The sequence below is a fragment of the Macaca nemestrina genome, chromosome 1 (assembly GCF_043159975.1).
Source record: "Macaca nemestrina isolate mMacNem1 chromosome 1, mMacNem.hap1, whole genome shotgun sequence".
NCBI classification, from domain to species: Eukaryota; Metazoa; Chordata; class Mammalia; order Primates; family Cercopithecidae; genus Macaca; species Macaca nemestrina.
The window spans coordinates 173,812,614-173,827,482 of NC_092125.1; the positions used below are offsets into that span (position 1 = coordinate 173,812,614).

General features: G+C 32.4%; 1 protein-coding gene across 3 annotated transcripts in view; it reads right to left on the minus strand.

The window, feature by feature from the left end:
• LOC105495153 (hook microtubule tethering protein 1) overlaps positions 1–14,869 on the minus strand; it is a 65,882-nt gene that overhangs the window by 20,840 nt on the left and 30,173 nt on the right. For all 3 annotated transcript variants that reach the window (XM_071092320.1, XM_011764413.3, XM_011764414.3), the window contains 5 exons: positions 14,532–14,698; positions 11,142–11,282; positions 9,827–10,028; positions 9,165–9,275; positions 6–93 (listed from right to left, as the gene is read on the minus strand). In XM_071092320.1, coding sequence (XP_070948421.1) covers positions 6–93; positions 9,165–9,275; positions 9,827–10,028; positions 11,142–11,282; positions 14,532–14,698 — 709 coding nt within the window. The remainder of the gene's footprint in view (positions 1–5; positions 94–9,164; positions 9,276–9,826; positions 10,029–11,141; positions 11,283–14,531; positions 14,699–14,869) is intronic.

The window sequence follows — 14,869 nt, forward strand, 5'->3', positions numbered from 1 at the left end:
GTAACCTGTTTGGTTTAGGTGGTCCTGTTGTACTTGTGAACATCGAAGCTCTTCATTCGTTTCTTTCAAAGTATCACGCTGCTCAATTAGTCTCTGAAAAGAATTGTTGATATCAGCAAAGTATTTAATTCTGCCTATAAACAATGTACTTTATGCTTACAATAATTTATCTTAACTAGTTTAATAGTTGTTGCTTAATTTTAAGTGACAATGTTTCAGTTTTAAGAGGCTCATTTCTTAGGTTACATAAATAATGTGTCTTTATACATGGTTTTGACTTCCCCATCAGATAGCTTATCTTTGAACAAAATGAATGCAATTATGTAACAGAGGACAGATATGCGACTGGAGTAATAAAAAAGCATGGACTTTGGAGGCATAAAGATCATGGTTTGAATACCAATTTCACCACTTCCTAGCTATACTGTCTTAGGCAACTTATATAACTCTTTGGCTTTAGTATATATAACTTCAAAATAGGAATACCGATACATAAACCTTGCAAAGGTATTCTGAATAACAAAGGTGGTATTAGTCAAGGATCTAGAATATAGGTTGGCGTGTAAGAGATGCTGGAGACCAGTTACTTCTTTTTACCACTGTTGTGAAACTCAACTGGAAGAAGTGATAAGTAGTATCCTGGAGGTACACATTGGTAGAAAAACACCATTTCCCAAGGACAGCAAGCTGGTACTTCATATCATTGACTATTTTATTTTAGAGCCTACACCAATGACAAACTTCTAGGTTATGGACAGAAGGCTCACGTTTAAATCATTTTCCCAGAACATGAAAAATACCACTGAATATAAAGTCATGTATTAAATGCTGTTATGTTCCAAGTCAATAAACAAAGCCCTAATTAGTCCATTACATGTTTCAAATCAATTTAGCAGTAAATTAGTAACTGATTCAAGGGGTCCATAGGTGCCTTAAGGATCTCTGAACCCTATAGGTTGGAAATCTAGCAGGAGCAGGCACAAAGACCTCTGTAAATCTGTTCCTCCATTAATGTAGTGCACACACCAGCACATTTGTCATTATCAACTATTTCAGAATTCTGGGAATAAATCAAAGGCCTATAACAGGTGAGCATTTATTAAAGCAAACCTGCTAAACCTTGGTTAGAACAGCAAGCTTTTTGCTCTTTTAACTTTTCTAACTACTATTCCCGTCTCCCCAGCTCTGCAGTAACCTTGAAAACAGACAGCCTTTCCATCGCTGTAGCTGTGAAAACCAGCAGCTCTAGCAGCCACCAGAATGGGTAGAGACTGGATGGATATGGGGCTCCCTTAAAAAGCCCCATTCACAGAGAATTGTCACTGTTTAACCTGTCTTGCAGCGCCCTAAACCCCATTTATAGGGACTCTTCATGATTTGACCTGAGTCACTGCTTGCTCTGCACGAAGTATTTCCAAGACATTAGGCAAACAGAATCATCAGCAACTGTTTGCCACCACAGGTACTGAAGGCTATGATAATGGCTGCAGTACACAAGAGCCTGACCAAAAATTTGCAAGAAAAATCTGAGAAACAAGATGCCCACAGGAATCTTTAAAAAGCTCTGACATGTTCCCAGAGATCTCGAAGGTCAGCCAAGTACAGGGCTGTGCACATGCCCAGAAAAGACATGAGAGGGCCCCCATTGTCTCAGCACTGTATAAACATGAGGCCCTGAGCAAACAGGAAGGCAAAGGCAGAGTTTCAAACTGCTAAGCAATGAAGGTGTTTTCCAACACACATAATGTCACAGCCTTTACCAAAGGCTCAAGGATCTCTGACCAATCATGAACTAACCACAGTGGTAAATGAGCAGAGACATCAGTGGCTACACAATACAAAGAATGCAGGTTTTACAGAATTAGTCCCAAAAAAGTCACTTAAAAAAACAAACAGCAACAACAATAAACCCTAAGACTGGAAAAAATCTGATTTCCAGATTTGAAATTTTATATTATTTTAAATGTCAGATTTTCAACAAAAATACAAAATACACAAAGAAACAGAATAGCCTATACACAGGGTAAAAAAAAAAAAAAAAAAAAAAAAAAAAAGTTAACAAACAGCCAGTGAGGGTGCTGAGAACAATAAATCACATAAAAAATTCACTACTGGGGCTGGTTGTGGTGGCTCATGCCTGGAATCCCAGTACTTTAAGAGGCCAAGGTGAAAGGATTGTTTGAGGCCAGGAGTTCAAGACCAACCTGGCCAACATAGTGAGTCCCCATGTCTAAAAAAATTAAAATTTAAATTTAAAAAAGCAAAGCAAAACAAACAAACAAACAATTCACTATGGGAGACTGAGGTGGGCAGATCCCCAGGAATTTGGCCAGCCTGGGCAACATGGCAAACCCTGTCTCTACAAAAAAAAAAAAATATATATATATATATATATATACACACACACACACACACACACACACACACACAAATTAGCTGGGTATGGTGGAGTGTGCTTGTAGTCCCAACTACTAGGGAGACTGAGGCAAGAGGATTGCTTGATGCCCAAACGGTTAAGGCTTCAATGAGCCATGATTGCACCACTGCACTCCAGCCTGGATGACAGAGCAAGTCCATGTCTCAAACAACAACAACAACAACAAAAAACAGTAGATGGGCTCAGTGCAGACTTCAGCAGAAGAGTATCAGAGAGCTATAAGACACCATCAAGTGTGCCAATATACACATAACAGGAAACCCAGAAGAGAAAAATTGCTAAAAACTTGCCAAATTTTATGAAAATTTATAAAATTTCCTTATTCTTTAAAAATGGCACATGCATGCAAATGTTTGCTGCAGCACTATTCATAATAGCAAAAATCATGGAATCAGTCTAAATGTCCATTAATAACAGATTGGATAAAGAAAATGTGGTACATATACACCACGGAATACTATGCAGCTATAAAAAAGAACAAGATCATGTCTTTTGCAGGAACATAGATGGAGGTGGAGGCTATTATCCTTAGCAAACTAACACAGGAACAGAAAACCAAATACCACATGTTCTCACAAGTGGAAGCTAAATGATGAGAACTCATGAACACAAAGAAGGGAACAATAGACACTGGGGTTTACTTGAGAGCGGAGGGTTGGTGGAGAGAGAGGAGCAGAAAAGATAACTATTGGGTACTAGGCTTAATACCTGGTTGAGGAAACAATCTTTACAACAAATCCCCATGACATGAGTTTACCTATATAACAAACCTTCATATGTATCCCTGAACCTAAAATAAAGTGTTCTTTTTTGTTTGTTTTTGCTTAAAAAAAAAAAAAAAAAAAAAAAGGTTTGCTCTAGTTCTTTGAACATACTTAGAATAGCTCTCTCTATATTAGTCTAGTATATCCACCCATTAGGACACTTCACTGGCTGTTTCTGTTGACTGCTTCTTCTTCTTGTTGTTTTACCATGTATAGGCTACCTTGTTTCTTTGTATATCTTGCATTTTTGTTGAAAACCTGACATTTAAATAATATAATATTTCAAATCTGGAAATCAAATTTTTTCCAACCTTGGATCATCAATCTACAGTTCTAAGAAGCTCAACAAATTCAAAGTACAATAAACTAAAAGGGATCCACACACCTGGATAAATCAAAGTCAAACTGCTGAAAGCCAAGGGTAAAGCGAAAATCTTGAAAGCAGCAAGAGAAAAAGGATTCATCACATAAAAGGAGCCTTAATAAGATTAACAGCAGATTTCTCATCAAATAATGGAGGCCATAATACAGTAGGATGACATAAAATGCTAAAAGAAAAAGACTGTCAAACAAGAATTTTATGTCTAGCAATACATCATTTGAATATGAAAGATGAACTGAAATTTTTCCAAGAGTAAACAAAACAAAACAGAGAATATGTCATTAGCAGACTTTCTCTATAGAAAAATACTAAAAGGAATCCTTCAGGTTGAAATAAAAGGACATTAGTGAGTAATTTGAATTTAGCCAAAGAAACACCAACAGAGGTAACTATATACACAAATATATTTTAATGGCTGGGCACAGTGGTTTATGCCTGTAATCCCAGCACTTTGGGAGGCCAAGGCAGGCAGATCACAAGGTCAGGAGTTTAAGACCAGCCTGAGCAACATGGTGAAACCCCGTCTCTATTAAAAATACAAAAATTAGTCGGGCGTGGTGGCGTGCGCCTGTAATCCCAGCTACTGAGGAGGCTGAGGCAGAAGAATCACTTGAACCCAGGAGGCAGAGGTTGTAGTGAGCCAAGATTGTGCCACTGCTCTCCTTCCTGGGCAACAGAGGGAGACTTCGTCTAAAAAATATATATATATATACACACACACACACACACACACATATATACACAAATATATATACACACACATAAAATTAATGTATTTTTAACTCTTTGTCTACAATTTGATTTAAAAGACAATAGTACAAAGCATTAATTAAAAAACAGTATTAATGAGTTTAAATGTATAAAGATGTAATTTGTATGATAGTAATAGCATAAAGCAGAGGGGAGGAAAAGTTTTTATTTTGGAGTAGTTTTCAATATATTATTGAAATTAGATTTATCATTTACTCTAAATGGATTGTTTCAAGGTAAGATGCTAATTGTAATCCCCCATAACAACCATCAGAAAATAGCTTTTAAAAACTTGTAAAAGAAACTAAGGAACTAAACTGGTATATTGAAAATAACACAAAAGAAAGCAGTAGTAGAAAAATGGAGGAGAAAAAAAGACATATAGAAAACAAATAAAATGGCAGATCTAAATGCTATTTTTATTGGTAATTACATTAAATGTAAATGGATTACAAACTCCAATCGAAAAGCAAATACTGGCAGAATTGATTAAAAACGATCTAAGTAAATGCTAAGTGAAAGAAATAGACCTTAGTATCAAAGACACAAATAATAGTTTGAAAATCAAAGGGTGAAAAAAATGATGCAAACAGTAACCAAAAGAAAGATACAGGACTATATTAATATTAAACAAAACAGACTTTAAGACAAATACGGTAACCAGAAAAAAGAGAGACATTAGAAAAATCAATCTATCAGGAAGATATAACAATTACAAACATAAATGAATCTAACAGACCTAAAATACACAAGGTAAAAATTGACGAAATTAAAGGGAAAAAGAGATGATGTAACAACAATTGGAAATATCTGTATCCTAATTTCAATAATAGATAGAACTATACAAAAAGATTCAAGGTAGAATACTTGAACAATACTATAAACCAACTAGACCTAACTGACGTACTTTACCCAACAGTAGAATACACATTTTTAAAAAAATCCACATGGAACACTCTGCAGAAGAGACCATATGGTAGGCCATAAAACAGGGCTCAATAAATTTAAAAGGACTGAATGCACACAAAGTATGTTCTCTGACCACAATGGAATTAAATAAACCAATGACACAAGGAGATTTAGGATATTCACAAATATATGTGAAAATTGAGCAAGATACTCATAAGTAACCAATGTGTCAAAGAAGAAATCATAAGGGAAAATAAATTCAAAAGAATTAAACAAAAATGCAATATGCCAAAACACGTAATGTAGCAAAATAAATCCTGAGGCAAATTTACAGCTGTATCTATATTAAAAAAAAAATCAAGAAAAATTCCAAATCAGTAACTTAACTTTCTATCTTAACTAGAAAAAAAATACTTACATACAAACGAATTTCTGTTCCTTTGCCAATAAATTATTAAAGATTAGAGTAAAAATAAATAAAATAGAGAATAGAAAACAAATTGTAAAACCACAAGTTAGTTCTTTGAAAAGATGAACAAAATTGAAAAATCTTTAGCGAAACAAATCAAGAAAAAAAAAAACAGAGAAATTCAAATTACAGAAATCACAAATAAAGGAGAGGATATCACTACTTAGCAAAATTCCCTGGTTTCTCACAGAAATGAAGAAGAAACAACAATAGACAACTGTATGCCAATAAATTAGATAAATTAAATTGACAAATCTCTAGACAGACACAAATTAGTAACACTAGCTCAAGAAGTCACAGAATAGCTGAATAGACCTACAGCAACTAAAAAGATTGAATCAGTAATTTGTTAACTTCCTACAAATAAAGCTCAGGTCCAGAAAACTGAACTCCACAAAAGATTTAAAGAAGAATTAATACCAATTTTCATGAACTTTCCCAAAACTTAAAAACGTGGGAAAATGTCTCAACTCACTCTATGTGGCCAGTGATACCAAAACCAGGTGATGGCCTCACAAGTACATTACAAACCAATATCCCTTATAATACCTATGGAAAAATCTTCAATGAAATATTTGCAAACTGAATCTGGCAACATACTTTTTAAAGTATATATTATGAACAAGTTGAATTTATCTCAGTAATGCAAGATCGGTTTAAAAAAAAATCAATGTAATACATCATATTTATATAATAAAGTACAAATACTATATATCATCTCATTGATCCAGAAAAAGCATCTGACACAATCCAATACTCTTTTATAACAGAATGCAACAAACTACAAATAGAAGGAAACTTCTTCAACCTTACAGAGGGCATCCAAAAACAAAAACGAAAAGAAATAACTCACAGCTAATATCATACATAATGGTGAAAAATCCAATGCTCTTCCCCTAAGATCAGAACCTAAAGAATGATATCTGTTCTTTCCACTTTTATTTAACATCGTACTGACAATTCTAGCCAGTACAATTTAGCAAGAAAAATAAAAAGTATCAGGATTGCAAATGAAGAAGTAAAACCAATTCTATTTGCAGATGTCCTAATCTTATATATAGAAAATCCTGAGAAACTTACCTAAAAACTATAACCAGTAAACAAATTCAACAAGTCTGGAAGATTCATGATCAATGCACAAAACTCCATTAAATTTCTATATATTAGCAGTAAACAAATCCAAAAATGATCTTGATAAAATATTTTATTTAAAATAACAACAAAAACAATGAAACACTTAGGAATACATGTTTAAAAGGTGCCAGTCTTGCACATTGAAAACTATAAAACATTGTTGAAGGACACTTAAGATCTAAATAAATGAAATGATATCCCACATTCATGGATCAGAAAATTAATACTGTTAAGTGGCAACATTTCTAAATTAATCTACAGATCAAGAAGTTCTTATAAAAATCTCAGCTGCCCTTTTTTTTTTTTTTTGCCAGAGTTGACAAGCTGATTTTAAGATTCACATGAAAATGCTTGGGAGTCAGAATAACAAAAACAGCCTGAAGAAGAATAAAGTTTGAAAACTCACCCTTTCCAATTTCAAAACATAACTACAAAACTACAGTAATCAATAATCAATATATGAGTGTGGTAGTAGCATAAGATTAGACATAAAGACCAATAATAAACCATTAAAAGACCACAAATAAACCCTTACATTTATGATCACATGATCTTTTAAACCTTTTTAATTAATAGAAGTTATTTTCTAAGCAGTTTTAGATTTTTGGAAAAATTAAATACAGAGTTCCTTTATATTCCTCTTACCCTCTTCTCACTCTGGTCTCCCCTATTATTACTATCTTGCATTTGTGTGGTAATATGTTAGAATTGATGAGTCAATGTTGATACACTGTTATTAACTAAAGTCCATCATTTATACTGTGGGTTACTCTTTTTGTTATACACCCTATGAATTTTCATTAATGTATAATGACATGTATACACTATTAAAGTATGATGGCCAAGTGATTTTTAACAAGAATACCAAAGCAATTCGATGTAGTAAGAATAGTTTTATCAACTGGTGGTACTGGGACAACTGGATATCAACACACAAAAGAATAAAGCCAGATGCCTACCTCACACCATATACAAAATGGATCACAGACTAAATATAAGGGCTAAAACCATAAAACTGTTGAAATGAAAAACACAGGATAAATTCTTGTACCTTAGGTTACACAATGTTTTTTTTTTTTACAAACATCACCCAAAAAGGACAAGCAACAAAAGGAAAAACAAGTAACTCATATCTCATCAAAATGTAATACTTGGTGCTGCAAACTATATCATCAAGAAAGTGGGATGACAACACATAGAATAGAAAAAAAATTGCGAATCATATACCTGACAAGGAACTTGTATCTAGAATATATAAAAAACTATTCCAACTCAATAATTAAAAAGCATATAACCTAAGTAAAACATGGGGAAAGGATTTGAAGAGGCATTTTTCCAAGGAAAATATACAAATGGCTAATAAGTACAAAAAAGATGCTCAACGACATTAGTCAGTAGAGAAATGCAAATCAAAAACACAACGACATGCCATTTTATATCCACTAGGATAGCTAAAATCAAAAAGATAATGTGTTGATAAAGATGTGAAGTTAAGCATGGTTACCGTATGACCCATCAATACCATTTCTGCCTATACACTCAAGAAAAATGAAAATATATCTAAATAAAAATTTGCACATAAACATTCATAGCAGCATTATTCATAACAGCCAAAAATCAAAAACAACCCAAATGTTCATAAACGCGTGAATGGATAAACAAAATGCCGTATATCCATACAATGGGGCATTATTCGGCAATAAAAAGGATAAAGCACTGATACATGCTACAACACAGATGAACCTTGCAAGAGTCAGTCACAAAAATCACCAAGTGTATGATTACATATTCTAGAAGGACTAGGAAAATCTGTAGACAGCAAGTAGATTAACAGTTGCTAAGAGTAGGGATGAGAGGATTAGAGTGCAGGGTAAATGGTGACCGACATGAGGTTTCTTTTAGAGTGATGGCAGTGTTCTAAAGTATGATTATGATGATGGTAATACAACTCTGTGACTATACTAAAAACCACTGACTTGTATACCTTAGGTGACATTTATGATATGTCAATTAAATCTTAATAAAGCCAACACAAAATTATTATCTATGGTCCTTGATCCCAAGCAACTGACAGACTAGAATCAGAAAATATTCATTGAGACTTATGACCTTGGCTCTATCATTTCATCTACCATTGTGAAGAAAATTTTAAAAACTGAATGAAGATGTAAGTCATTTTTACAAGACACTTCTATGTCAAAAAATTCAATTTGGAGGAAGACAGAACTGGTAGACATCACCACCATTATAGAAACAGCAAGGGCATTACAAAACTAAAAGAACAATGAAATATTCCTTATCAATTATATCTTTGTTTACCTCTTTCTCCTTAAGTAAAGCTTCATGTTTTTCTTCAAGCCGTTTCATTTCAAACGCTAGTGTGTCTGCCCTTTTGGATTCAGAGGAAAGTTTAACGTGAAGATCTTGAACCTAATGTCAGAAACAAAAGGAAAAAAAGTCCTTAAAAGTATATAAGTGCATAAATCTCAACAGTCTTTCAGAATTAAGTAAATGAAAAACTGATTAGGAATAAAATATCTATACTAAAATTGCAGTCTAATTCTAAATACTTGTGGAAAATAACACATAGACAAGAATTAACATAAAATTAAAAATAATCAAATAGTTTAGCCAAAAAAATTAAAAGTCAGCCTCCTAATGTTATTTAGTAAACAGCAAAACAGAATATTTCAGGTTACAGCTCCATTCTCTAATGCATTAATCCTGCTTACCAGAAATGCTAATAAACAATAAAATCTCAAAAGAAAAAATAATTTCAGAAGGTAGTAAAAAGGTAAAAGACCCAGATAACTCAAACTCAATTATCAATCCTTGAATTAAAATTAAAGAAAGAAATTCATCAGAGTAAGTTCATAGTTTATTACATGGAATGCTTCTCAATTTCTTTACCATTCTTAAGAAATCAAAAGGAATAACAAACTCTTACAATTCTATCAATTAAAAATTAAGATGTTTCTTACCTGCCTTTTGTATGTTTCTAATTGTGTACGTGCTGCATTTGCTTTTTTTAATTCTTCTTCTAAACTGACTGTATTATGCATATACATCATGTTGGTTTCCTGTAAAGTTTTCACCTGTTTGCGAAGGTCATTCAGATCTTGTAGCTTCTGACGATATATCTCAACTGTTGACTCCAGTTTATTTGCTTTATCAGAGGTAGCCCTATAACAATAAAGACTAAGCATTACTGTATATAAACTAGTATATACTCATAATTTTACTCTGGCTGTAAAATGAATCTTCCAAACTATCACAAAAAAGAAAAAAGAAAAGTAAATGAGAGTGAGTGAGAAGAGGAAACTGTAAACATTGTGAGAACTTTGGAAACAGACTCCAGCCTAAATCCATTTAAAGTTCAACCTCTTTGGTATAAAGCCATCAAAATAAAAATGCTTCACACCTGACACACTAAATTATCAAACTATTTCATATATTAGCATAATGAATAAAAATAATAATTTTGTACATAAAATTAAACAATTCAGCTGCTCTGCAGCTTACAGGCCAACCTTCCTTTGTGTATAACATTCAGCATAGTTTCCTTCTAAGTATTTGACTTACTGTATTTAGGAAGCTGACTAAATTTATAAACTTGTCAGGCAAAGCACTTCCCTTTGGAGCTGTGCTTACCTGACTTAAATATATAAATAAACAAACAAATAAACCAAATCACTTCACTATCACAAGCAGGTCCAAATTAATGGTTATACAAATTTTGTTTCAAATGAGTATTAGGAACTACAAAAAATAATTAAGAAAAATTAACAAAAAAAATAAAGATCACGTGGACAGACTGTTCACTGAGTAACATTTCATAAGAAAAAAGTAAATATAAACTTTATATTGCCAAATGACAATCCTCTCTAAAAGAAAGTTAGGATTCTTGCCTATATTTGATCTATAGTTTATTAAATGTCAAAATATGGATTGAGAATACATTTCCTTACACAAAAATTTCACAAAATATGATAGGTACAAGCAAGTCAAGTTAAACATATCTATAAGTACTCCGTTTACAAAATTTTAATTAAAGGTCTCATTTTGGATTTATGGGTTCTAATGTGAAAATGTCTTCAGAAGAATTGAGTATTATCCATGAACTGCAAGCCCAAACAACAAACATAAAAGAAGTTAAAACTATCAGCCTGGATTAAAAACTGATCAATACTTGACATACAGGAATAATCCTATGAATCCATGATTAAAATATGAAATACTTGAATTGACTAAATGGCTCAGAAATGGCATAATTATACTTTTTAAGACATGTCATACCTAAGAACATCTATTTCATCTTTCAGGGCTCTTGTTTCTTCCGCAAGACTAGTTAGTTCATCATTCCTATGCTGGAATTCGATTAGCTGCTTTTCAAGTTCTTCACAGTGAACACGGTAATCATCTTTTGCAGCTTCAAGCCTTGAACAAATAAAAAAGTAAGTATTTATAACTTCTATGATTTGTTATAATTACATAATTATATAACTTGCATGACTATATATGCAAATGCATATATAACACTCAACATAATAAAATATTTGATGATGAATAAAACATGTATCAATAAATGCCAAAAGACTGAAATATCATGGAACATATTCTCTAATAATAAAGGTTAATTAAATTAGAAATCAGTCGCAATAAGAAGTCTAGAAAAGCTTTAAATCTTTGTAAATTAAACAACACATTCCTAAATAACCCACAAGTCAAGAAAAAAAATCACATTGGAATTTAGAAAATGTTTCAAACTAAACAATAACAAAAAGACAAGCAATCAAATTTGGGGGACAACACTAAACCAGTGCCTCTCAGTTTTAAAGGTTTATGTTAGAAAGAAAGAAAGGCTTAAAATCAATGATCTAAGTTTCAACTTTAAGAGGCTAGAGAAAGAAGAGAAACATAAATCCAAAGAAAGTATAAAGAAAGAAATCTAAAACCAATAATATAGGAAGCCAATAAAGGATGTTTGAAATATTAAGAAAACTGATGAACCTCTAGCAAGAGTGATCAAGAAAAATGAAAACCCAAGCAATATCAGGAATGTAAAAGAGTATGTATCATCATATCTGCCACAGTCATTATAAGGATAAAAAGAGAATATTATGAACAACTTCATGTCGATAAATTCAATAACTTAAATAAACATATACACTGAATTTTAAGGATAAGAAGAGAATATTATGAACAACTTCATGTCAATAAGTTCAACAACTTAAATAAACACATACACTAAAAAATACAACTTACCAAACTGACACAAGATGAAATAGGAAATCTGAAAAGCCCTATGACCATTAAAGAAATTAAATTTGTCAGCAAAAATCCACTCACAAAGAAAACCATAGGTCCAAATTGTGTTACTGATAAACTGTATCAAAATTTCAGAAAGAAATAACATTTTTACATAAACTCATAAAATAGAAGAAGAGAGAATATGCCTCAGTTATTCTATAAGACGTAGAAGTCTGATAACAAATCCTGAACAAGACATTACAAGAGACAAAAGTCAGACCAGTATCTATTATAAAGACAGTTATAAAAATTATTTTAAATTATTAACTGAATCTAGTCATATATAGAATAAAATACGAACAAAGTGGTTTATCTCCAGAATGTAGGTTTTTAACATTCAAAAATCAATCAATATATTAAAAGAATGAAAAAGAAAAACTACACCATCTTTTCAAGATGCAGAAAAATCATCAGACAAAAATCAACACCCAATCATGATTGAAAAAACAAAAACAAAAAACAAAAACCTTTTAGCAAAGTGGAAACAAGGGGAATTTCCTCAATCTGGCAAAAAGCACATTGAAAAACTCTACAGTTAACACCATAGTTGATGGATCCTAATTGCATATGATCCTTCTAAGACCAGAAAAAAGCAATGATGGCTGCTCTTGCAATAAGGCAAGCAAAATAAATACAAGACAGAAATAATGAAAGGAAGATGTAAAGTTCTATTAATAGATTAAATGACTATAGATTCCATAGTCTGTGTTCTTCTAAAATTCATGTTAAAACCTAATCCCCACTGTGGTGGTATTAAGAGGTGGGGCTTTTGGGGAAGTGATTAAGTTATGAGGGCTCTGTCCCCATTAATATGATTAGTGCTCTTATGAAAGAGATTAAAGGAACCTAAGGATTCAGCGAGAAGAAACCATCTTGGATCCCTCAAACAGACACTGAATCTGCTGGTGCCTTGATTTTGGAGTTCCCAGTCTTCAGAACTGTGAGTGGTAGATTTCCATTGTTCGCAAATTACCCTGTCTAAGGTATTTTGTTAAAGCAGCAGGAATGGACTTTTTAAAATCCAAACAAATTACCAGCTCAATAAGTGAATTTAGAAACTCTGCAAGATATAAATGTTTCAATATATTTAAGATACAAGTTTCAAGATGTAAGATCAAAGTTTCAATATATAATTTTACATCTATCTACAGATTAGCAGCAAATTTTCACAATAATTCTGAATTTGCATTTACAATAGCATCAAAAACATAAAATACTTGGGTATAAAATTATACCCAAGCAGCACTGCCGAGTGAAAATAAATACTTAAATAAATGAGACCACATTCATAGATAGGAATTTTCTATAAGATACCAATTATACAACCCAAATCATAATCCTGAAAAGGTTTTTAATAGAAACTGACTAGCTGATTCTCAATTTTATGGGAAAATGCTAAAGACTCAGAATAGCCAAAACAAATTTTGAAAAGAAAGAACAAAATTGGAATACTTACACTACCAGATCTCAAAAGTCATACTGTAAACCACAGTAATTAATATAGTGTCATATAGGCATAAATTTACTAACAGAAATGAAATGAGAGTCCAGAAAAAGATCCCAATTTTAATGGTTATATCATTTTTCACAATAATGTGAAAATAACGTGGCTTATAAGAGAATGTTCTCATTCTTAGGAAGTATGCACTGAAATATAAAGGGGTAAAGAGACATGTGTCCAACTTTCTCTCAAACGGTCCAGATAAAAATATGCAAATTATATGACTATATACAGAGACTGCTAAAGCAAATGGAGAAAACTGGAAAATAAATGTTGAACCTGAGTAAAAGGTGTAAAGAAGTTCCTTGTAGTATTCTTGTAACTTGTTTTGTGAGTTTGAAGTTATATCCAAATTAAGTAACAAAAAAATGTATAGTACAATTAAAGTGCCTGTCCTCAAGGTCTTCTAGTTCAAGGCTCAGTGGTAAACACACAAAAGATAATCAATCTTTATTAAAGGTAAGAATACATGACTTTGTTAAAGAATATACAAGTTAAAATGAAAAGCATCTACTTGGCTTATGATTTACATTTTTTCCATTTATTACAGGGTTACCTATCCTATTTGGGAAACTTCCAATTCTCCCTAGGTTTCAGCAATCACTCCCTTGAACTCCTATTGGCTTTCCTGTGGCCTTGATTTGGTCCTTAACACGTATTTAAATAGTTTTGTTTTTATGTGTATCTCCCACTTCCTAACTGAATCTTAGCCCTGTGAGAGCAGGAACCACTTATACCATTTGGTATTTTCAGGAGCTTAATCAGTATCCTAAAGATGCTTAACAAAGCTTAGTAATTAGTTGTTAATACTGTGACTTTTTGCTACTAATATAATAGACAGAACTCCATAAAATGATTTCCATTAAAAATGCTACCTGAAGTTTTCTTCCTGTAATTGTTCTAGTTGTAACTGTGCATGAAAATACTTTTTTGCCACCACTGTGTTTGGATCATCAAAAGAGCCATCCAACTGGTCAAGTTTTTCATTCATCATCTCATTTTCAGAAACCAGAGAATTCTTTTCATCTTGAAGTGTAGTCACCTAAGAAACAAATACACACACATAAGCACCAGTAGAAAAAACAAACAAATAAAAACTCTTATTAGAGTCTAGAGTTCAGATTCTAGATCTGACTAAGCCATTAAATAGCTTGGTCTGTCATATTAGATGAGTTCTAAGGATCCTTCTGAATGTAGAATTCAGAGTCTAGGA